The sequence below is a fragment of the Haemaphysalis longicornis genome, unplaced genomic scaffold (genome assembly GCF_048455015.1).
Source record: "Haemaphysalis longicornis isolate Haplotype H1 unplaced genomic scaffold, Haemaphysalis longicornis Haplotype H1 scaffold_1, whole genome shotgun sequence".
In the NCBI taxonomy this organism is placed as follows: domain Eukaryota; kingdom Metazoa; phylum Arthropoda; class Arachnida; order Ixodida; family Ixodidae; genus Haemaphysalis; species Haemaphysalis longicornis.
The window spans coordinates 387,024,856-387,050,188 of record NW_027526203.1 but is presented as its reverse complement, the minus strand read 5'-3'; the positions used below and the strand labels follow the sequence as shown (position 1 = coordinate 387,050,188).

General features: G+C 45.7%; 1 protein-coding gene across 1 annotated transcript; it reads left to right on the top strand.

Moving 5' to 3' along the window:
• The first annotated feature begins 2,932 nt into the window (after nt 1–2,932).
• LOC144155243 (ranBP-type and C3HC4-type zinc finger-containing protein 1-like) lies at nt 2,933–24,020 on the top strand. Its single transcript, XM_077686567.1, has 5 exons — nt 2,933–3,149; nt 5,882–6,115; nt 7,250–7,407; nt 8,382–8,493; nt 23,662–24,020. Exons 1-5 carry the CDS (start codon nt 3,081–3,083, stop codon nt 24,016–24,018), a joined length of 930 nt encoding a protein of 309 aa, XP_077542693.1. The 5' UTR covers nt 2,933–3,080; the 3' UTR covers nt 24,019–24,020.
• The last annotated feature ends 1,313 nt before the right edge of the window (nt 24,021–25,333 follow it).

Genomic DNA, 25,333 nt, shown 5'->3' with positions numbered 1-25,333 from the left:
GACACGGTCACGAAGGAAGGCGGGGTAGTGTTCAGTGAGGCAGAATATGAAGTTCATTTTTCTCCTAAGTTCCTGTAGGCATAGAAACCATATTTCAAAGGAAATCATTGAGGTGTTCCCCATTAGAAGGATAGGGGAGGACTTCGATCACGCTCACTGCTCGGTATGGTGTCCGTGAGCGTGACACGTTCACACACCAGGAATGTGACTTTTTAAGGTACCTCCTCTGTCTAATGTTTCCGCCATGAATGTCCCGGAGGGGGAATCCTGTTCTGTGCGTCACGAGTGGCGGTTTGAAAACGGCGAGGTGGGACGTTTCGATTTAATGTTTCTCGCTTTCTTTTCCTGCTTTTCTAGAACCCCCCCAAAAAATCGACTAGATGGGAGTCAGCGGTATGGTCTCGTCTGCTTCTGTTGCATTCGACCGCTTTTGTGCTGTTGTTAAGATGTCATCGTGCCATCTTGTCCATGTTACTCCAACTCGACCGAAAAGAATGTTCATTTAGTTCCAGATTCAGTGTAATCAGGTACACATTTATGTACCCCAAAGAATAGAAATTTACGGACCACGGAAGCAGCAATTCTGAGTTATTTCTCTGCCGCACGGCAGCCCGGAGTACTATGCGCGGTAGTTTTCATTAGTCCAGTACTTATACGAGGTCTCGCATGCATCCGACAATTTGCCGGGCTGCTATCGGAAGAGAAATAACCTAAAATTTCCATTTCCTGGGTCTGTAAACTTTTGATCGTAGCTGTACAACCAACACTGTCAGCTCTTATTGAACGATTAAAAAACAAACCACCCCTTGCTTGACCCTGGCATCCGCAGTCCATTGTCGTGACTCACCCGTCCAATGTTTATGGACAGGACGAAACGCTCCCGCCAGACAATTATATCCACCCTTTGCCTTATAGCTCAGTTCATCGCGATACAGGCAATCCCATAAGATTTGCGGTGAAACGCTTTGCACACAGGCAACGCGAGGTTTACCTACGCGTTTAGGGCTATCAAGGGAGTACCAACGTGGACTTCAGAAACCCCCGATTCAATCGTAGCGAGTTATTGTTTGTTTTGTTGTATCGCATGCCCCCCTACTTGACCGTTTAGGCTGCCGCCACGCTACAGTGCTTTCGACGTCGTCTGTCCCACTCGGCGTAACTCAAATTCGATCCACCGTCGTAATGATGTCGTCGCGCAGACGCAGTTTACGGTGGATACAACCTATTGAAAGCTCGGGTTCTGAAACAATAGGTTATTCGGGGGGGGGGGGGGGGGGGGTCGAGAGATGTATAGAGAACATGTTCCCGCTTGCCACCTTTATGTCAGAGGACCGAAAATAGACAAAAATGGACAAAATAGAGCAATTTGTGTTTATACTTGCTCTTTGATTTTGATGCAGTTGATATGCGTTTGGGAAGGTCCTTCTGGGTTATAATAATTTCGGCTGAATTAAGTCACGTTCTTCGATTTTACAGAATGCACCATTAAAAGTAACCATTGCGGGTAGAGTATGCACAATCTGTTCGACTCAAGGAAAGAACACTCTCACGCACGCCCGCCCGCTAACACACACAGTGAGAGAGAGAGAGCGCGCGAGAGAGAGTTGACCAGTGTTTAAAATCATTTATTTTATTTTAATTATTTATTCATGGATACTGCAATCCCTAGGAGGGACTTAAGCAGGTGGGCACAAATGTCCGCAATGGTTACTTTCAATGGTGCATTCTGTAAAATCGAAGAACGTGACTTAATTCAGCCGAGATTATTATAACATAGAAGAACCTTCCCAAACACATATCGACTGCATCAGAGAGCAAGTATAAACACAAATTGCTTTATTTTGTCCATTTTTGTCTATTTTCGGTCCTCTGACATAAATGTGGCAAGCGGGAACATGTTCTCTATACACCTCTCGAACCCTCCCCCGCTGAAAAACCTGTTGTTTCAGAGCCCGAGCTTTCAATACACCAGGCCAACAGATGAAACAATTACTGGCGTTTTACAAAAGTAAGCAAATTGTATGGTGTTCAGTAAGCGTACGTGTTAAGATGACTTTAAAGCAGCAAATCATATCGGAAGAGGAAATGACAGCACACATCTGGCTATCGCTAGCAAAAGCATTCAAGACAAACAGTTCAAATCACCAATATCTCAGTGACAAGTGACGAATAGGTAGTATTGCCATCACCCTGTCCTGATAAAAGAAGCCCCACTAATAACCTTTGTTAGCTTTGCGGTACCAAAATAAATGAAATTTTTGAGTTGCATAGGTGTGTTGAACCCACGCACCTCGAAAGTCGGCATCGAATTGGGCTATTTGTAAGCGCCTTTTCAGACAGGAGAAAGGTGGCGCGAAACACTCGTGCGCCCTATCCAGCCAGGCGACGGTTGCTTTGAGAGGAAAGATGAAGTTTCGACGGATACTGACCTTTACCTTTTCTAAAAAATAATTTACCATTACGTATAATTGCGGCGGAGAAAAAAATAAAGAAGCAATAGGGACACAACAGGAAGTCTCCCACAAAAGCAGTCACTAGGAACACTACACTCAAAGGTATATTACACAAGACGTTCCTACACATTATTGGTTTTTAAAAGATCTTTCTTTCCTTTTCTCTTAAACGTATTCATAGAAAAAAAGAATTTTGTCGATAATCACTGATTCTCTCGGCATCACGCATGTATCCTCGCTTCAAACTTATTTTGACGGTTAGCACCTCTGGTTGACTGGGACGCGTTTAGCAGGTGAGCTGTCGCACTGGGCGGGGGCACTGTGTAAACACGAGTGACGGGGAAACAAGAACACAAATGCGTCGCCAAATTCCACGTTGGCACCTTTGCCTTTCACTTCTATATATTCACCAGGCGCGGAACAGCCTCAGCGCAGGCAGAAACGGGAACCAAGGGCAGCTGGCCTGCATCTAATAGATCACGGCCGCCTGCCAGCCGCGTTCACATTCGTTCGCCCTGCCCTTTCGAAAGGCTCCAAAAGCAGCGCACCCCGTCCGCCCGTGGCACGGTGCCCGCTGCGGAGTGCCGACGGCTTGCCGCGGTCGCCATCGACGACGGCGACGCAGTCATGAGCGCTGCCGCCGCGTCCGCGTCACCTAGCGCGGGGCACCTTCGCCTCGATGGAAATTTTTCTCAGGTGAGTGCCGACTCAAGAGACACTTTCACTAACTGCACGCGGACTCCGCCATGGAGCTGATCGGTGAGCAATCCTTGGCTTTCTTCAAAGGAATGGTCACTACCTCGCTCACCGCGCCGAGAATGTAGCGTCGGAGAGCCCGACAAGTAGGCTTTGCAGGTTTACAACTCTGGAGATCCAAATAAAGATGTTGTGAGCACCTTGCACTGTAGCCAACGCATCGTGTGCTGAGATCGTGGGAAGATAAATCTGAGTGCTTAAAAATCAGGTGGGAGGGGAACAAGGAGTGAAAAGAAAACAAGGCGTTCCTCTTAATTTAAGATTATAGGGGGAAATTATGAAGAGGGATGGCTCGTCAGGCGCTAAAATCTTTCTTTTCTCTTCTTTGTTTTCAGCTTGTGGAACACTTAAGAAGAATGCAGAGATGCTGACTAAGTGATCGAATGTTATGGGCGTCGGTTAAAATGCTTTCTGACCGATCCGCTGCTCCCGCATTTGAGTTTAAATATTTTCAGGGTGGTGTTTACGAAGAGAAAAAAATATTTACGGGCAAAATATTCACAAGGAGAAAAAACGCAACTTCGTGCGTTTTTGTTTTTCTAGCATCATAGAAATTCAATTTGTAGGGCTTGGCTCGGGACGAGCCGCATAATAGAGTAATGCGAGGTCACATTGAATATACTGGCGTGCACAGAATACCCAGGCCGCCTTCAGGAAAATTTTCTAAGGTAACAAAGATTTTCTTTGGACAAATTTTGACGAGATTGTCGAAAAATGTATACAATTGGCTCAGTAGTGCTGCTGATAAACGCTTTCACTGCTTTCCTTGCTCGGAAGCTTAACGGAAGCTATAGTCATCGCGACCCCAGAGAGGTTCCTCATGATGTACTCACCAACGCAGGTACCCATTTTAGCCTGTTCATTGCTTTTGTTGCGATATGTTTAAAGTGCTTTTATATCGGTCATCGAAGGAAGCCAACCAATAGCGGCTATATTGCTTTAGTGGCGTCTTATAAGCACAAAAAGCACATAAGTATGCCGGGACTTTGAAGAACACCTGCAAAGAGAGAAATATTTTTTCACCAAGTTTCTAAGTTGTTTGGTGTGCGCAGAATAGTATTATTTGTTTCGTCTATTTTATACCTAATCTAAGAACTAGACATGGCGATATTGTAAAAGCTTCTCAGACGTTGTAACTAAAACAAAAAGGGCTACAGAGCCCCTTGAACACAAAAATGAGGGCCACAAAAACGGCATTAGGCACTAGGTTTAATTTGAATTGTTTCGAAGAACAGTCGCTATCCTCGAAATGCGCCATTTAGCCGAAACGGTCCGCAGCAGTCTCTGAGCAGTCTCTGGGCCGCCGCGTTTTGGCTGTGGCCTGTGTGCCACAGCCGTGGGTGCATGCGAAACGCCGTCATGCGCGTCCTGCGTATTGGCCCTGCGAACACCGTATTTTTAAGCGAAATCGAAGGCCTTATAATTTGCCGAACTTCTTAGAGTGAAGTGCGTGTGCTTCCACGCTAACCGATGCCTGCCAAGTTTGATGCTCGCTCGGAAGATTTAATCTGGACTGTCTATCGCCCAATGTATGCTAATTGTGTCTGTTTTTCGGGTGGCAAAAGGTAAAAATTGCGGCTTGCAAACTTTATTACGTGAAGGATGTTTGAAGGGCCACTGTACAGTTAGGGACAGCCAAATTTACAACTTTTATTGCCTTACATTACGAAACATGCTGCTTACGGTAGCAGCTGGCTACAGAGTTGTAAAATAAGCATACGGCATTAAGTGTGACAGTATGCACTGTGCACAGTTAGCAATGCGCAATATACAATAAGCAGCGTAGACACAATAAAAATCTAAATCTAGCCGTATCGATTTTACAGTGTGTGATATAGAGTGTTAACAACGCAGGTTTCGATTTTGTGGATGGGTGACAGGTTGTATAGAGACAAAGAACCATTCTGATTTTTAATCTGGCGATGAGGGGTTCGAGGTTTACCTATTCAGCTTTATGCTTGCGAGCCAGAATTCTCCACACATGCACCTCGTTAACCTTCTTTGATGTACGGTCCCGTCCTTGAACTAGTTTACAGTGTTACATTTTGTTTATAACTTGTTGGTTGCAGTGTAGTGTCCCTGAAGCTAGCTGTTGTGTGACTTGGTAGTTTATAGTTCGAAAGGGATGAGCAGGGGCGACTCCACTCACTTTCTACGTGTTCTTTCTTTAGTGGGAACCCAGTTTTTTTTTGTCACTTTTTTTGCTAACCCCCGCTGAAACGTATTCTTTCTGCGTTATTCACTCAAATGGATTCCTCTTGGGGCTTTAGATAGAAGCATGCGCAAGCGCGTAAACGGGTATATGAGAACGCCACAAGAATATTTGTTTCCCCTCTGCACCCCCCCCCCCTTTTAGCGTAGGTAAAAAACAGCCCCCTACCCTCCCATATTGCTAATAAAACGTTGGAAAACCTCCACTTCTGAGAAACGAAATCCTGGTTACGCCCCTGCTTACTCTATGGGATGAATTCCCTGCGTGAAAATGCTGTCTCTGTAACTTTAGTGAGTTTATGGGCTTCGTGAACGTAGGCTAAATTGTCCCGGAGTTTTTTCGGCCACCCGGCGGACGATCGCTCCATTAGCGTGGTGTGCGTATATCTGTTTGTTTGCACGTCCAACTAAAAACCACGAGAAATGATGAACGCGTAGTTATCTGTTTCACTCGTGAACAGAAGGAGCTTGGCTCGGAGAAGGGCCGCAGGAACGAGCAGCTGTCGCCCCTGTACCGCTGCGTCAGAGCCGACTGCTCCGGAAGCTGGCACTGGGACGGACCAGCCACCGAACCCGTGCGCTGCCCGCAGTGCTCGGCGCTCAACTGCCTCGCCTGTCGCGCCATACACGATGGCCTCTCGTGCGAGCAGCACATCATACGCATCATCAGGGCCATGGACAGCGGCGCCTTGGAGGTGAGCGCTCAGGACATCGGCAACTGCGACCTCTCCAATGGAGGGGAGGCCGTTATTCCCACCGACTTTCCCCCTCTCACCGTTCGAAGAGCGAAACTCACCTGGTGGAAAAACAGGAAACAGTCAGCCCGGTACTTTGAGCGGAGGTTGCTGCTTTGCTTCTAGTCCAACAAAAGCGACCCACTGATTGCACCGGCGCCAGAAATAGACCCACTCCTGATTATTTTCGTGTATGTCACTTTTCCTTCGTCCCCCGCGAACGTGAATGCAACTGTTTGTTCTGTCTCCCTTGGTGACAGCGAAGAACTTGGATGTCGCCCTGGCTTGGCACTGAATTAATGTATAGCAATAACCAATCTGTAAAGCGTCGGAGCTGCGGCGGAGTGCTTCCGGTTTTAGGAAGTGGCGGTGCGTTTGCTGTCAAGATGTTTATTTTATTTTAAGCGCTCATTTACCTGTTTCGAAATTGTTTAAAATGAGGAATCTTGTAGTCCTCTAACCGGGAAGTCTCCTACAGTGCAGTGGTTTCCTGAATTGCCAGACGTAAACTGGGTCACTAGCTGTTTTTTTTTTTTAGTTCGGCATGTACGGAGCACCAGCCTGCTTTCGTTTATTGTAGTATGACCGTAGAAATCTGGCCAAGGTCGAACCTTACGGAATGCTAGTTTACTGTCGAATCTGTTCCTTGCCTTCTTCCGAGGGAAATATTTCTAAAATGAGCTTTACGTCGTTTTAAGATAGAATTTCAGTAGGCGGAAAATATTCGAGGGTGGGAAGAGAGGACAATAAGGGGACAGAAAACTGCTGCGACCTCTAAAAGCTTTCCCTAAAGCGGAAGCAGCAGATATACCTGCGCACTATTAATCACGCATGTAAGTCAAGCATGTGTAGCTGCACAAAACACTTGTAACATGTCAAGACCGATTTTTCAGATAGCACAGAGCCGAAAGGGAGACATGCGTTGTGCTAACGCAATCATGTTCCAGTGAGGGAACTGTTTTCTTGCTTCATAAATTTCATGTGTCAGCTTTCGACAAATGATAATATAAAAGTTGCACGCGCGCGCACACAAGCTCGCACTTTCGTACCTTTAGTTCTACTTTCCCGTCATTTTCCCTCTTTCTCATCTGACAGGACTCCAAGGAGAAGAAAAAGCGGCTTCAGGAGCAACTCGATTTGTACACCAAGGACATCGTCAAAACTACGGCGCCTTTCATGTGCCCGGTTTGCAAGTCTGAAGTAGCAGAGGAAGGCGGTGTCTGCTTGAAGAGCTGTCACCATTCGGTATGCAGGTAAGAGTATACCCTGCAATGGTTTATAAGTAATCTAATGTGCATGGAGGACTAATATTTGGCTCATTCATTTAATAGGACATAATATAAGGACATGGTGTGTTAATAAGCCTTTCTGTTACATTTCTTGGTTATTTTATTACCATGCCAACTGAGCAGTAGCCTGTGGCTAAACATGGTTTTCACAGTGAAGACTTTGTCGGCACGGTTACCTTTTACCTTCCGCTGCATCAAAATGCACGTCCCGGTGAAGAGTAAATCCTACTATGACAATATGAATAAGCTGAACGTCGTGCACACCACATACAACGGAGAGCGGAAAAATTGGTGCGGGTTCACTAAAAAAACACAGCGGGCAAAAGACCACGGAATAACACGAAACATGCAGCGCTGTCCTGTGTGGGCTCTTTCAGTTCGTGCAGCCCATTTCTCGCACTGGTGTTTAGCGAATCGTATTGCGAAGATGATACAGAGAGAGCGAGAGAGAGAGAGAGAGAGAGAGAGAGAGAGAGAGAGAGAGAGAGAGAGAGAGAGAGAGAGAGAGAGAGAGAGAGAGAGAGAGAGAGAGAGAGAGAGAGAGAGAGAGAGAGAGAGAGAACAAATAAATGGACAGAGAAACGAGGCAGTAGAATATGCATTCAGCTCGTCCGCCTATAGCTCGTGCAGTTATATATGGATGTCAATGACATCCAAAATCAAATTTGCTTTCCAACTTACCGAAGCAACGGGCTACGCTATAAGGCGCGCGAATTTGAGGGATGTGAATTATAGTCTATAGGGTAAAAGATGCGATGTAAGGTACCTTTCATGCACGCAGTAACACAGTGCACAGTTTATTTTATATTGTCTCACTATAAAGACGCCGCAGCCTATTACCGGACTTCAACCATTGCGCCGCCGTGCAGTGTGTTCGCTGGCTTACGATGGAGCGCCGCCATAATATTCTGCTCCTATTTTTGCCTCCTTCCCTTTAGAACGTGCGTACTACAAGCCATTGAACGGTCAGGAACTGTGGCGGTAAAATGTCCATACTCTGCGAACGGCGTCATTTGTGACATCGATATCCAAGACTCTGAAGTCAGAGCGGTACGTTGCCTTTCTGCTTCCTAGATTATCTGGTTGTAACTATGTTTGAATGCTATCATATGAAAAGCGGAAAACGTGTGTAAGTAAGAAATTGTTACAGTTGTATTAAAACAAGGCGAGAAGGTTACTTCCTTTCCGGGAGGCCAAGGGTATCCTGTGTCATTGTTGGCCACTAGAAATTCTAGCCAAGCTGCTAGATAGCAGCTTGAGTAGAATTTCTATTAGCATAGTATTAGCAAAGATATCTTTGCTGTGCTTGGTGTATAAAGGCCTGTCATAGATGTAAGCATAGCATATTTTGTAATTTGATTTATTACCATATCAAGGAAATCGATAAATTGGCGAATTACACACACGCGCGCACGCCCGCGCACACACACATGCCCCCAAATCATGCCTAATTACTTGCAAAATCTACCTTAAGGCAGCTGCCAGCCAGATGGAGCTATCGTTATGTCATATGTGTCATAAGGAGTAACATGCATAACAATTGAAGCGTTTGTTTAAATTACTGAAAAAATGCTAATATCATGCCTTTTGCATTAGGCCAATGTCGTAACACAGTAAAGCTTCTGGTTCATTTTCACAAACTTTTGATCTATAAAAATTCAACCCAGTTACACCCAGTGTGAAATCTGCAGAAACTGTGGAGCTATGGTTATCTTGTGGTTATGTTACCGCCGGCGAGGTGGTTCCCAGACCCACAAATAGAGGCCGTTGGCGTGTCTTGGAACCGTAGCTTATTGGCTCTTGCTTCTACCCCGGCGTGACGCACGGCCTTCACCAGACGGACGAGAAGGCTCGACTTACAACAACTTTCAAGCGTACCATTACAATTCGAGAAACGTTGGGTTTTTAGCGTTCTTTGTGCGCCCATGAAAAAAAAAGGACTCAGGTGACTTATATATGCTTACGCATTTCGAATGAGAAAGCCATATGACAATGAGAATAGATGAATCGGCCGTAATCCCCTTGCAGAAAGTGTCATCTTCATTTGCCTATTCGCCCCGAAATCGAACGCAGTCGGCCCCTGGCGGCTGTGGGACGAGTGTGCGTCCCGCTCTGGCGTCGTATGCTCGTTGACGTTGCGGACGACTCAGAACCCGTGCCGCGCACGATAAAAAAAAATGACTATGTGTACTTCAGAAGCAGTAAGCAATTGCATAGTTACCTCTGCTTGCGTATTTCATTTAGGAATGTAATAATCAGCGGCCGTTGCGGGATAACAGTTCAGTTCCACGAAACATCGTCGCCGTGGTGATTGCTTGAGGGTGAAACGTATTGAAAACATTATTTAGATGGTTTACATTTTTTTTTTACTGATGGGTGCAGACGTCTGCTGTCTTAGGAACGTCAGAGCGTGCTTGATGAAGGTGGCGTGGTGGTTATTGAAAGGACAAAAGTTCATTACATGAAACCGGCAAGAGACGACCAGAACCGCGCATACCCGTACATTTGCCACACCATTGTAATATTTCGCTAAGTCCTTTTAAAAAGAATAAACAAGCAAAAACAATAATTCTGCACTCGACCCAGACGCTATCGCCCATACATTATTAATGGCCAGGGCGTATTTTATACATGCTAAAGAGCCTGTGTCAGGTAATTCTCAGCGTTCCTTTTAAAAAATAAATTCTAGTTTGGTGAGGCAATGGCTGACAGTGTGCGACATCCTCGCTCATTTTTATGAATAATTTAAAGTATACTTTTGAGAGTATTTCAGGCGGATCATTCGGTGAAATTAAGCAGTTGTGAGTTTGTGGTGCTTTGCCCTTCGTGTCTCATTTTCGTGAATTTTATCTTTAAATCACGACTACAATAACCTCACCCACAAATGCGTTTTTCTCAGAATAGCCGAATGCTTTAAACTCTTGAGATGGACCTAAGTTTAAAGAAGTAAAGATCGCGTCACTGAACATAACCCGTCCAGCCAAGCAAATCACGAATATTTTGTACAGACTTTTCATGTGTCAGCGGTGATATGACGGAAGCATAATTGCAAACGTGTCGAGATGAAATGCATTCTCAGAAACCACTCTCAGCTGGGCCCATCGTCTGCTAGGCTGTTCCGGCTTCAGAGCGTCATGAGAAAGAAAAATCGCCGTTCGCGCACGCTAGTTGAAGATTTGGTCGACTGCACGTTGTAGCACGCATGTGGGCAGTGTGTGTCCCACGACTTGCTGGATTTTGTTTTCTCCCACACTGCTGTCTTAAAAAACCATTTAAATAAAGCGAGTCATAATTTCTTGACAATTTCGTTCCAAAAGGAGGGTGATTAGTTTTCGAAATACTGATGTTTATGTTCGCTAGTTGAAATGCTCCTTTTTCACCATTACGGAACACGATGCGTAGGGTTGGGTTCGACCGTTCTTCAAAATATGTACCAACAGGCCCAACACCAAAATACTCTTCCATGAGATGTAGGTGGACTGCCGTCGTAAGCCACATTATGCAAGACTGCAAGCACATCTCACTGTTCTAGGCAAAGGTTAGATTTGAAAAAGAATACGAATGGTGAACAGCCCAGCATTAACAAAAAATGTGTGCTCACTGTAAGGTGAGCGTCTAAAAAGCTTCGTTTGCAACGTGCACAGTAACCCTGCTAGTCACTGAAAAAATCTATAGCTAGACGTGAGGTGTTGACTGTACTGTGCGCGTTATTCATTTGATTCTCACTTTCACTTGTCGTGAAATCCTTAAATAACTGACACGGCGTTGTTATTCACAAAACCTGTCTTGAATGTCTCTAAACTAAGGCTGCACGTAAAAAACCCGTTTGAAAGTTTGCATTTATATCTTTGGGCTGGTTAAAATTCAGAAACCCTATATTGCCTTCCGATTCTAAAAACAAAAGCAAATCGAAGCTGTTATAAAAAATGGGGGGGGGGGGGGGGGCAGTTTCAGCCTTTCAGGACATCCCACAAATGCAATCATGCCTCATGTCACCAATGAAAGAAGCTGCTGTCGTCAACTGAATTACCCTGACTTGGGCTTCCTTCTTTCTCCATGTTTCTCTTTTTATTTAGTGTTCAAAGTCATACTCTGGGAACAGCTTGCTACAAACTACGGCATATAGATTCCGCGCCATTATTTCGGCTGTTCAGTCATTCCCGATGTGCCCCCACTTTTTCAACGTAGTAATGCAAGCTTATTACTGCATCCATGCACAAATTGAACATTGAGGAACCGAACTACAGCGTACTACTTTTGTATACAGGTTCCATGCGCACATACGGCGCGAAATAGGCACGACAAGGGCCCACGGCGTCTATTCGCCCGCTGCCGCTAGTCGAGCATCCACACTATCAGCACGACGCTGTCGCCACCTACACGCCGATCTCGCGTCGAAAACCCTGTTATGGGGGAATTGTGGGTGGATATGTTGACCTCGTAGCCAAATTGGAACTGACCATGGACTTGTAACGGCAGCAGTCACCGTCATTGACCTTTCGTTTGAGTGGGTACGTGACCGGTCCGGCGGTTATTCGGCACACTACCAGCACTACGCTGTCGCCACCAACACGCCGATCTCGCGTCGAAAACCCTGGTATGGGGGAATTGTGGGTGGATATGTTGACCTCGTAGCCATATTGGAACTGGCCATGGACTTGTAACGGCAGCAGTCACCGTCATTTACCTTTCGTTTGAGTGGGTACGTGACCGGTCCGGCGGTTATTCGGCACTCCGTACCGACCTGCTACGAATCTGTAATGGTAGCTTAATAGAAACAGCATAGCAGTGATAGCACTTACGCGAAGTAGAAGTAAAATATCGGCAGGGGAAGCCACTAGGCTTTCACAATCAAAGCACGGAAGCAGCCGTATGTGTACCTCGAAGCCGTGTTTCGTGTGTCGCAGGTGTAGAGTAGTGAGTAGGTCACTTGCCCGTCTTCGCGCGTCCCCAAGTCGTTTCCTTTTCGTGGCTAAGGCGTTGCGCTGCTGAGCACAAGGTCGCGGGTTCGATTCCCGGCCGCAGAGGCCGCTTTTCTGATGGAGGCGAAAAGCAAAAACGCCCGTGTGTACGAGATTTCGGCGCACGTTAAAGATCGGCGCACGTTAAAGCTGTGGTCAAAATTAATCCGGAGCCCTTCACTACGGCGCGACTCATCGCCTGCGTTGCGTCGGCGCGTTAAACCCCCTCAATCAATCAATCAATCAATCAATCAATCAATCAATCAATCAATCAATCAATCAATCAATCAATCAATCAATCGTTTCCTTTCCCACTGCCGTTTTTCTTTTTCTTCATTTTTTAGTTGAAGCGACTTACCTTGGGACCACCCACCGCTCACAACGCCGGACTTTTCGCATCAGGGGGCACATATGGTTTCACATTAATAAAATAAAGTTACAGTTTGCCGCCGAAGCTCCACCACAGAACGGCGTTCACGGTGTTATTACGTTGCTCGTACCGAAGCTGCTCCTTATAAAATGTTTTGAAGCTTATTGTCAAAATCTGTGCGTGAGGCTTCTCATGCGATATAAGACGGCCTTGGTTTCGCCATGATCTGATTCCCATTTCACTAAACTGCTACGGAGTCAGTACGGCTGTTCGAATGCTTCAAGCCAAAGCGCCATACCGTTTGTTTCCGTAGAGGTTTAGCAATATGATAACCAGATGGCGCCGCCTGTCTGGAGCGGGAGTGAGGAGCCGGGAGCGCGAGCAGCGCGAGCGCTTTGGGCGTCCGATACGGCCGTAACCTTCAATCGCGTGTAGGTTTAGCAAGTGGACCGATTAACCAAATTATGTGAACTTATCACTGATGTAAAGCAAGTGTCCATTGCAAAATAGATATAGTCAGGGGCATTCCTTGATACGGCTTTGGGCGACCGAAACGGCCGTAACCAGTGGCGTACGCAAGTCGGGGGAGGGGTGGGGCATGGCACGGGATCGCTAATATATATATATATATATATATATATATATATATATATATATATATATATATATATATATATATATATATATATATATATATATATATATATATATATATATATATGTATATATATATATATATATATATATATATATATATATATATATATATATATATATATATATATATATATATATATATATATATACTCATCATCATCATCATCACCTGCCTATCTACGCCCACTGCGGAGCAAAGGCCTCTCCCATTGATCTCAAATTACCCCGGTCCTGTGCTAACTACGACCAATTTATCCCCGCAAACTTCTTGGTCTCATCTGCCCATCTAACTTTCTGCCGCCCCCTGCAACGCTTGCCTTCTCTAGGGATCCATTTTGTTTCCCTTAATGACCAACGGTTATCTTGCCTTCACAAAACTGTCTCACGGGCCAATTTTAGTTCATACAGAAATATCCCAGCGGTAACGGACAAGTTTATTATATAAGCTATGACATCGTTAATTACATCACTAACATGTTTTCTTGGGCGCGCTCTGATTCCGTCTGTTCCTGAGACCGCGTGGTTTTTTAGTTTCCTTATCGACGCATCTACTTCAACTGCATTGGTTGGACGCAAAAAAATTGATTGGCGTACGTCTTGGGTAACCGTAACCAGTTCAATGTTTTCTAATGATGTTTCAGCTGGGTAGGTGCCTGCTTTTATAAAGTTCTCATTCATACTATTGGCTAGGTCGGCACCTTGCAAAAAGCCGCCATTCACTGTTATCACCTGTGGAATTTGTCTAGTTGGCTCTGTGTTTGTTATTCGATTGATAGCGTGCCGAACCTTTTTCGGCTTGTTTTGAATGTCCTAGAACATGCGCGCGTGGTATTTGGTTTTAGCCGCTTTTATGGTTTTGTTCTAGGCGTTTCGGTATTTTTTAAAATTTAGATAAGAGATCAGCCTCTCTTGTGTGCACAATGTCGCCATACATTGAATGTTTTTTCTTGTTTTGCGTGCACAAATTTGCGTCAATCCATGGCTTGCGTACTTTTTCATTTTTTGTGATGCCTCCCCGGGGAAACGCGAGATCATAGCATTCCAGAATATACTGAAGAAATTTTGTTTACGCTTCATTCGGCTCTTTTGCGTTATATATATCTGACCAGCAATGGCTTCAACAAGCATCCTGAACTGATTGAGTGTGTCACCTTTTATTTGCCGGCGCAGAACGCTAGCATTTTTTTTAGTGTTTGGTGAACTTTTGAAGTGGCGAAGCAGAAAATGGGAAGATGGTCGCTAATATCGGCAAAAGTATGCCGGAGGTAATATCGTTTTGATTTAGGTTAGATACGCACATGTCCAGAAGTATTTGACAGTTTGCTGTGAGCCTGCATGGTCGGCATGCTGATATAATTTGTGCAACCATAGGTACAGAAGAAATTGTTAATTTCTGAAGACCAGAAGTCACAAGAGCTCATGTCAATGTTAATGTGCACCCATGAGGATAAAGGCATTATTATTGAAGCAAACAAATGTAAGTAACTTTTCTATGAATTCGGAAAACTCTTTTTTATCTCCGGTTGGTGGTCTAGCTGTAGACTACAGAAATTGTGGTACAGAGAGTTCAGTTGTAGAAACGACACTTCACTAAATACACAATGATATGCTATACGGATAGCGATGCAGCTGTTTTAAGAAAAATAAACGAATTAGTAAACAGAAGACACATTTCTGGATTGTACAGTGTGACGGGCATAATCGCGCGGGATCTAAAAGTGGTGTGACTGGAATTAAAGATGTCAGTAGTAGCTTAATAAAGGGTTCTGCTGACACATGAGTAGCGGTGGAATGAAGGCACCCTGCAGCTGAAGTGAGGTGGAAAAGCCCGACTACCGAAAATCCAGAAGGCAGTTACCGGATGGGCTGGGTAAATGCGGCAATCGCAGTTCGCGTGCTGAACATATCGTTATTAACATGTACCAAAGGCGTGAATGCTTGCAATGGGGCTCGCCCGCCCCAAGCACCGTGGGCATGGAAATGGAGACGTCGATTTGAGTTCCGGTGACGGCAAGGGATGGGCCATAATTAACTAGACGTCGGGGCAGTGTCACCTTTGCATTGCAGTCCATTGCAGTGTCACCCAGTAAGGAGCGCATCCTCCTGTGAACACTTCTCGGGGCGCCGCTGCATGTGTATACGGCATTGCTCGATCCATTCAGGGCTTCCTCCCCGAGCTCCAGGAAATGGGCAAGATATATAATCACAAGGGAATTCCCGGGCGGTTTTTTTGTTACTTGACAGACGCTTCTACGTATTCATTCTTTCACCGCATTTCGTTTTCATCCTCACTGATTTCGTGCACCAACATCTGTCTAGGAAGCCTTGAAGATAGTTTCCACTGACAAACAATGACTGCTTAGGCTTTTCTAGCATCACAATGGGAAAATGAAAGATACCAATCAATGGGGACATTGCATTAGTGATCGCCGATATTGATATTAGTGATCCCCAGAGCGTTGGGGAGTTTTAGAATAGGGGGCCCCAACGCTCTGGGGCCCCCAAGCGTCTTGGGGCGTCGTACTGCGCATGCGCAGAACCCAAGCCGTCCTTGGGGTTTTGGGTTTGCGTTTAGCGCGCACGCTATTTTGCTGAAATAGCGGGCGCCCCAAAGCTGGAGTTTGCGTTCTTGTGTCGCTCTCGCAGCCAGCGAGACTATGCTACGCCTGACCATGGCTGAAGCGAAACCTGCGGCTCGTTCCTCGACTCACCCGATCAACTACGACGATCGCTGAGCTGAATTTGTTGATTCCGCGCGTCGTTCGCTAACAATGGATAAAGCAGGTAATCGTGAAGCGTTTTCTGCCTTCAGAAACAGTCCGCGCACACGCCGGCCGCGCCTGCCAGCTCGGCACGCTCAGCGGCTCGAACCGGCGCAGACCACGGTAGCAACCGCTTGTCGCTGCTCTTCCGAATCAATCTGATCGCTAAAAAGAAGTTCCACGTACGAGAAAGTATGTGTTAGTGTGATGAAAAATTGTACTAGGGCTTGTTGTCAGGGCTTATTTTAAAAGCGGCGATCAGATATCTGCCGCGATGCTAAGCCTACGCTGACCGGACGCGGACGTCGGCGATCCGACCGATCGCCGCGGCGCGCGGTGCGCGGAGCGCCCGAGATGGCGCTACCCGCGCGGAAGCATCGAAACAGGCAATGCAGATGTCTTGGTCACCGATCGCTCAAACGGCAGTTATAGCTGAAATACACTTCAACATGCGAGAAAGGGGATGATGGTGCGGTGAAAAGCTGTGTTACGGATTGTCATTCGCAGTTGCACAGATAGCGGCGACCAAATTTCCGCCACGCCGCTAAGCCTAAAGTTCCCATCACCCGAGCCGAGCTGAGCAATGCAAGCCGGTTGCGGGCTGTCGGGGGCGCCCCTCTTCTAAAACCCTCCGCGCGCGAGCGCCTTGCGTTTGGGTTCCCCTAACTTCTTGGGGTCCTAACTCCGGCTTCCCCTCTTCTAAAACTGCCTATTAAAGAAGACGGGTCGCAAGAAACGTGTTACACGTCCGAGCATGAGAAAAGATGGACAGCTTCCGTCCACGCCAGTCATTCACTTGGCGTTGCACTTTCAAAGCCTGCTCAGACCAATGCGATTCAGTATTGCGAAACTGTGAGATGGGAACTCCTAAATACGTCAGGTCCCTATTCCAATCGATTCCCGCGAAGTGATTTGGTGTCGTTCCCCATTCTCCCAACCAAAAGCCACATATTTCCTCGAAGCCCATGTCAGCAACTGAAACCTCGCAAAATTCTTGTGTAATGTTGAGCATTCTTCACGCTTGCCTTGTCAGTACAAAAAAGCGACATCGTCAGCATATGCTAAGATTTTCCCCTCGAAGGACGATAGCGTAAACCCTCAAACATTATTGTCCTGTATTATGCCCATACATAATGGTTCCAGGTATAAGCAGAACAGGAGTGTATAAAGCGCACCTTTGACGAACGGATGAAAGAAGGTGAATTCGTCGGGTTAGTCGACTGTTGACTATCACTCTTGTAGAACCATTGGCATAGCATATTCGAATACCATCGGTAATCCATGATCCGGCGTTCACATGCTGTAGAGCACGGAACCGGAATTGGTGACTGACACGATCAAAAGCCTTTGCCAAATCTAGTTGTACTCGGGCTACTTGGGCTGAAGTACCAGAAACACACTCTAGTACATATCTTGCTGTGTGAATGTTAGTGTGAATAGATCGCCCGCAGATGCCACCTGTCTGGTGGTCACCGACCAGGAGCTCAATGACATTTTACACGCCGCATTTCGTTGGGGTTCGTAGCGCGGGCGTTGACTTTGGACTTGCCCGCGGGTTCTAGCGCGTGCTAACACGGTTCACTTTGGGAGAGATGTGAAAGCCTGCGGACGAAACGGTCCGGGCCGTCCAGTCATGGAGAAATTTCAGCGGAAAGTTCGGAAATAAACAGCCGGGTCTTTTACGAAGGCAGAGAGGCCGCCAGCTCTGCTGTTTCTCCAGCCTTGCACCACTAGTGCAAGCTGCACCAATCTTTTTGGTTTTCAGAGCATGGAAGTTATAACGAGTATTCCCTCAAAGCCAAGAAGTTTCCCTGGTATAAACAGGCTGCAATCGAATAACAATTTAACCGTCGCAGAAGCGCACATAGATACACATATTCGAATACCATCGGTAAGTCATGATCCTGCGTTCACATGCTGTAGAGCACGAAACCGGAATTGGTGACTGACACAATCAAAAGCCTTTGCCAAATCTAGTTGTACTCGGTCTGCTTCGACTGAAGTTCCAGAAACACGCTCAAGTATAGACCTTGCAATGTGAATGCTAGTTTGCATAGATCGCCCGCAGATGCCACATATCTGATGGTCACCAACTAAGGATTCCATTTCTTCTCACTATTCTTTAAGTATAACTTTGGTTATTCTAATCAAGAATTGCGTACGAATAGAATTTTAAGTTTCGTGCCAAAGTCGTGACCATCATTTCTTAAATTCTTTTCAGCGCATGATAACACCTAATTTCATTAGGATTATCAGAATTCTTCAGCGGCTCCTTGCTACCATCTGTCCTGTGCGTTTACTGTATAATCAAAGGAAACGATTTATTACCAATTTCGCTTCTTGTGAGCAATTTCGGTATTTGCTGGGTAGATATGCGACGAACAAAGCACTTTTCGAATAACTTCACTGAATCATGTTTCCGCATTTTCTTGAGAGCAAAATGGCTTTGACCCCCACTCCTTAGGACGCCTGGGAAAAAGCAAATACACTCGATGATGTCGCCGGCCGCAAGCCAAGACGCTCCTTTTGCAAGTAGGGGGGGGGGGTTGCAATATCATGTTTCTGTTTACGCAGTTAGATGGGGTTGGGGGTTGTAGTGGCACAAGTATGTGCAAAAGTACATGACCATGATACACACAAATCATTCTTTTTCAAATTTTATATGTGCCGCTCTTACTAATAGCTGGCAATTAAAAAGACACTCAAGTGATTTTTTTGAGGGCTTATTTATTGCTGCGGTGGGAATCGCAGCTAATGCAATCCTTCAATAAACAACGAGTCAGCATTCCAGAACCTACATTTATACATAAAGCTAGGGAGAAGAGAAAAAATCATGCGTCCTTGGTGGCTGCATTACCAAGTGACGTCTCACTGAAGTGCAATTGAAGTTTGATGATATGTGCACGCAGGGTTTCGACTTACATGAATTTCATCGTATATATCAACGTTTGGTTTGTCCACATGCTGCCGTACAGGTTAAACACGCTTCGACCCGTTCAATTTCGCCACGCGGAGTTGCGAGCGCACCATCACAGCCGGCGCACCGTATCGACGAGGCGGGTGGTGCAAGGAAAACAGCACTTATGAAGGTGCTTTATTCCAGGAAAAAAACTGCGGAAAACAATAAAACTGCGCAAAAGGACGGGACGGAAGAAGAGGACAACAAACCAGGCGCAGACTCACAACTAAATTTATTCAGAAACAGCCTACGCACCTATATACCCTTCCGTGCACATGCGCACAGTCGCATGCGTTTAATCACAAGGACGCGTTTAAAAATTCATACTCACTACAATACAAAGATAGTGACGCTTCGCTAACGCATTTATCACCATTTTTTCGTATATGAAAGGCCTCTATTAGTTCCCTTGCCACCTTTTCCTTGCTCCGGCCCAGCACTGTGGTTTTTTCCAGTTGCGGCTTGCAGGACTTGTTTTCACATTTCTTGCAGTGGTGCGGAAGGTGCGAGCCAGTTCCATTCTTTATTGACAACTGGTGCTCCCTTAGCCAGTCGTTCACACATCGGCCAGTTTGGCCAATGTAAACCTTCCCGCATACAAGCGGAATCATGTATACAACCCCAGTTGCGCAACCCACATACGGTGTGGTATGTCCCTTCAGGCAGTCTTTTTTGTTGTCCGGTCCTCTCAGGATTTTGGGGCACAAACTAGCCAACTTCCGGGGGGCAGAGAATACAACCGGCACTCTGTGCCTGTTGGCTACATTTTTGAGGTTGTGTGCCACCCTGTGAACATAGGGTACAACATAGGGTGCGGAAAGGCCTGCTTCCGTATGGTTCCGCGCACTCCAAGACTGTTAAAAGGGCCATTGCGAGTTCTTGTCTACAAGGTGCTCTGACGAAGTCATGCCATCACAGGGTGCAAGAGAGCTTCGTCGCTCAGGTTGCCAGGCTGCAGACGGCTGGCTTTCCTGTGGTCGTTTTGACTGCGGTAGCCGAGTCGTTGCTACAGAAGGTGAAGGGCAGGGCCGCATACACGACGGACACCCCTAAGCGCAAGAGACCGGTGGTTGTACCCTATGTTCACAGGGTGGCACACAACCTCAAAAATGTAGCCAACAGGCACAGAGTGCCGGTTGTATTCTCTGCCCCCCGGAAGTTGGCTAGTTTGTGCCCCAAAATCCTGAGAGGACCGGACAACAAAAAAGACTGCCTGAAGGGACATACCACACCGTATGTGGGTTGCGCAACTGGGGTTGTATACATGATTCCGCTTGTATGCGGGAAGGTTTACATTGGCCAAACTGGCCGATGTGTGAACGACCGGCTAAGGGAGCACCAGTTGTCAATAAAGAATGGAACTGGCTCGCACCTTCCGCACCACTGCAAGAAATGTGAAAACAAGTCCTGCAAGCCGCAACTGGAAAAAACCACAGTGCTGGGCCGGAGCAAGGAAAAGGTGGCAAGGGAACTAATAGAGGCCTTTCATATACGAAAAAATGGTGATAAATGCGTTAGCGAAGCGTCACTATCTTTGTATTGTAGTGAGTATGAATTTTTAAACGCGTCCTTGTGATTAAACGCATGCGACTGTGCGCATGTGCACGGAAGGGTATATAGGTGCGTAGGCTGTTTCTGAATAAATTTAGTTGTGAGTCTGCGCCTGGTTTGTTGTCCTCTTCTTCCGTCCCGTCCTTTTGCGCAGTTTTATTGTTATCATGGAACACCAACTAGCCCAACAACGTGCTTTACTCAACTGCGGAAAAATTGTCAGAAAGAACGTTAAAAACAATCTCCGCTTGCGAGGTCGAATTTAATCAGTAACACTAAGTAGACGATGTTGGCAACTCACCCTACTGTCCCTTTAATAGATTGTTGAAGTTTCTTCTCTAAGAATTCCCACCGTTAATTGGTCATATTGGGATACCACTACACAGCTATAAACAACGTTCAGGAGCCAATGTTTTCATGTCAGTTACATCAGTAATAGAGAACAAAGTTCGAAACTTTTCCTGCTGGGAAATCAGGCGCGGAACGATATTAGCCGGTACGGGTGAAAAGCACCGGGAGCCGCCATTTAGCAGAAAACACCGCCCCCTTCGACAGTCATATGGAGGAGAAATGATTGTAGTCAGTGCACTCTATAACTCAGATATTTCGGTTTTACAATTTTCCCAAAATATAACTTTTATGGTGACGCAGTAACATGGAGGGCTTTTGTGGGTCTGTTGTGAAAATTTATTTTTTGAGGTCTTGTGAGAGGTAACTTTGCGTGCGTGCGTGCGTGCGTGCGTGCGTGTGTGTGGGTGTGTGTGTGTGTGTGTGTGTGTGTGTGTGTGTGTGTGTGTGTGTGTGTGTGTGTGTGTGTGTGGGTGTGTGTGGGTGTGTGTGGTGTGTGTGTGTGTGTGTGTGTGTGTGTGTGTGTGTGTGTGTGTGTGTGTGTGTGTGTGTGTGTGTGTGTGTGTGTGTGTGTGTGTGTGTGTGTGTGTGTGTGTGTGTGTGTGTGTGTGTGTGTGTGTGTGTGGCGGGGGGTGCATCAATCACAAGCTCCTTCTTGTTGACCCCACTACAAGGAGAAGCAGGCATCTCTAAACGTCAGTTTTAGTTTCAGTTTATTAGTCATTCCAAAAAATTATTACAGTAATAGTATCATACAGACGAGGGTCCCAAAGTTAGCAACTTCTTCAGAATTACGTGAAGCCGATCAACACGCAAAATAAATTAAAATAAAACTACTATAATGTCTACAAATTGCTTCTTTCCACGGAGGGCCTGGCAAAAGCAGCAATATGCATAAAAACAAGACATTTGAAATAAAACAATGTCTACGTCTATAGAAAATACGCCTAACAGATGTGATGCATAATTTATCAGATATTACAAGGCAATGGTTAATGAAGTCCATTGTTTGACGGCATTCCGTCTGCTCAAGCAGCGCAATTGACTAATTGAAACACGGGTCACTGACAAAGTCGACCAAACAAACGATGTGTCGGGAGCGTTCCGGGTTCTTCTTAGGTGCAATGGCTACATACACGTTCACCAGTGATTCTGAAACATATGAGTAAGGGAAAAATAAACGTATGCAACGCAGGAATAACTACACCATCATTTTTAATGCACCTTGAACAAACACAAGTAACACAAGCAAAATGGCTTCCTAAAATGGGAGCACAAAATTTTGGTGTCTGGACATGAAGTACCATAAAGACCTTACAGTTCGCTGGTCGTCCCTTCAAGCAAAATTGTCCACACAAAAACAATCGTCGTGGAATAATTACTGTGTATAATTGCCGGAACCTTTTTGGCAACATTATTGGCTGAGGTTTTCGATAGCATGCGTATTTATGTAACTGGCTCCAGCTTTTCATCTCGTCTTTTCATTTTTTAGGTGACAAAAAATACTATTTGGCCGCTGTTTTGTCACGCTGGAAAGTGCGTCAGGCGTTTTAATCATTTTTCAGGGTACTCATAATAAAATGCGTGTCGGGCCGTTCGAGGAACCGAGTGCCTGATGTTGAATTATCTGGCTTTCCCACGAGAATTATTCCTGCGCAAAAAAAAAAAATACTGGCTGCCGATACTACTCTATAGAAGCATGCATCCAATGGCATTTGTATCATTGAGAAAAGGATCACAGCTACAAACAGAAATAACTATTTTCTTAATTTTACTTCGGACGCTGGTATTAAAACCACTAATTACTAGTTTTGTGGACGAGTGTTGATTTTCTTCTCGTACTTAAAATCACAAGTTATGTGGTTCAGGCAGTCCACACTCACGTCCACAAACCGTTATTGCAGCTTGAGGCACCTGCACTTCGCCGACATTAAGTTAGACACCCTGCCAGTGAGGGCCCAGCGCTAGTGATGCGCGCGATTAGGATTTTCTCCATGTCTCAAATTCTTAATCATGCTCCTCCTCGTGTTAATGAGAAGTGCTGCTCCTCATGAAGGAGGATAACCACTTTTGACTCAATTCCTCACGCTACTCAAGAGCGGGCGCATACCCAGTGCAACGTTTCAAGCACTGAGTATTCATATTGCTGAGACGTATACAAAGTTCTGCAAAGGTTTGTTGAAGGTTTCGAGTACCTCGAGTAGAGTTTTTGCACAGAAGATACCACGGCGACTGAGCGGAAGGTGTCGTGTCACTGATCTCGAGGTCGCGTGTTCGATTCCCAGCAGCGGCGGGTGTTTTTCCGACTGAGGCGAAAAACAAAAACACTCGAGCGTCCGAACTGTCACGCACGTTAAAGATTTCCGGGCGGTTCAAGATAAACCAGTAGTCCCACACTACAGCGTGCCTCAAAACTCATGTGAAGCTTTTGTCCGTAGAATCCTTTTTTAACTTTAGGTTCTTGAAGACGAAGGGGAACTTGACTAACCGCCTTTCTCAACGCTGTGTTTTTCTGCAATACCGCATGGAGATCCTTTTGAAATTAATGGTCGTCAGCCATCATTTTACAATGCAAGCTCGAGTCGTCAAAGTTGCTATTCTGTGTTGCAGTTGTTGACTAAAGAGGAATATGAAGACTACCTGCAGAAAGGCCTGCTGGAAGTGAAGGTCTCTGCGAAGAACTTCTTCCACTGCAAAACTTCCGACTGCCCGTGGTGGTGCTTCATCGAGGCAAGTGTGCCTGAAGTCGAGTGCAAAATTTGCGGCACAAAGAACTGCGTTAACTGTGACGCTATTCACTCGGGAATGTCATGTGCCGAGTACCAGGCTTGGCAGGCCAGCATGAAGCAGCTGGTCCCGGTTCAGTGCTCCAGTGACAAGGGCATGGACAACCTCATGGCATTTATGCTGCACGCTGCCTATATTGCATGTATTTTGTACCTGTTAATAAAATGTGTCTTCCCGTAGTGTTTATTGCGTTATAGATGTCTTCCACATTGCATTAAGCAATATTTAAACTTTGTATTTTGTGAATTTACGGTGGTTAAAAACTTTGCGAGGTTTTATTATCGTTTCGATACATGTTGCAGTCTGCATACTGAATTTGGGTAGGTGTATTTTCCTTTTGACATCAAAGTTCTGCCCATGTGCTGACACGTCCATCACCTTGCTTCCTACTGTGCGGGGCTCCCAAAAGCATCGTTGGCACCAAGTAACGGCTCTATACAAGCACGTATACAACAAAAACAACAGCATCCAGATATGCCTGTCAAGATCGAAGACAGTCTTTACTTTCTAAAGGTATGTATGGGCTTCTGTGCATGTAAGATGCCTGAGCCTCTGATCAGTTTCACATGCCATTGACTATATGGTCAAAATGTCATTATTGACAATTGCAAATGGCAAGGCAGTAGCTAACTTGGCGGCGGGATTTGAGAGTGAACGAGATAAGTTAGCTATGACCTGGCAAATTCATACAGGCATAACGTGAATCAATGAGATGACCTATGAAATACTTCAAACAAGGTAGTATTGTTTACCTGCAGAGGCAACTCGCTAGCGGGATACCTGGTTGTAAAAAGAAATAATGACTGCCTAATAAAATTTAAGCAGCGCATTTACAACAGCATGGCCACAGCACCACCTTTTATTTCAGCCGCGTGTCCTGCTCATGTTCATGCTGAGATGTCTGAGTAAATGGCATGTCGAACACCAGGAATGCGGGAGAGGATTATGGGCAGATCTTTCATGGCGACGTTGAAAAGTGTTGGAGACACGATGGAGCCCTGCGGTATGCCTCTTTGAAAGCCGTAGCTCGTGTGGTGTAGGTGTAGATTAGGGGTTAATTTACACCTACGCTGTGTGTACAGTGCATCTATATTTTATTTAAATAAGCACTACTACTACTACTACTACTACTACTACTACTACTACTACTACTACTACTACTACTACTACTACTACTAGCAAAGGCACTTGCCTTTCAATGCGCGTACCTCGGTTCAGTTTTCGTGACTGACATGGTTTTTATTTTTCTTTAGTTGAAAGCACATAGAATTCTGGGGTCATCCGGTGCTCATAACCCTGGGGTATTCGCTTCTTGGGCCAGTAATACTTTCACAATATTAAACGGCGCTGGTACCTTCATGCTTCGTCATGCTTCCTCATGTTTCCTCCTTCGTCAAGATTCATGTTTACCAATAAAAAAGTTCCTATTTCTTCCCAGCCATGCACTTACACAGTAGCGAAGCCACAAAATTTGGACAGTTTTTCTTGTTATGAA

Bases quoted from the DNA above. Each gene is read 5' to 3' on its own strand.
- LOC144155243 (XM_077686567.1), top strand. From the start codon at position 3,081: ATGAGCGCTGCCGCCGCGTCCGCGTCACCTAGCGCGGGGCACCTTCGC. The intron at 7,408-8,381 runs GTAAGAGTATAC...CCTTCCCTTTAG, and splicing joins TGTCACCATTCGGTATGCAG to AACGTGCGTACTACAAGCCA. The intron at 8,494-23,661 runs GTACGTTGCCTT...TCTGTGTTGCAG, and splicing joins AAGACTCTGAAGTCAGAGCG to TTGTTGACTAAAGAGGAATA.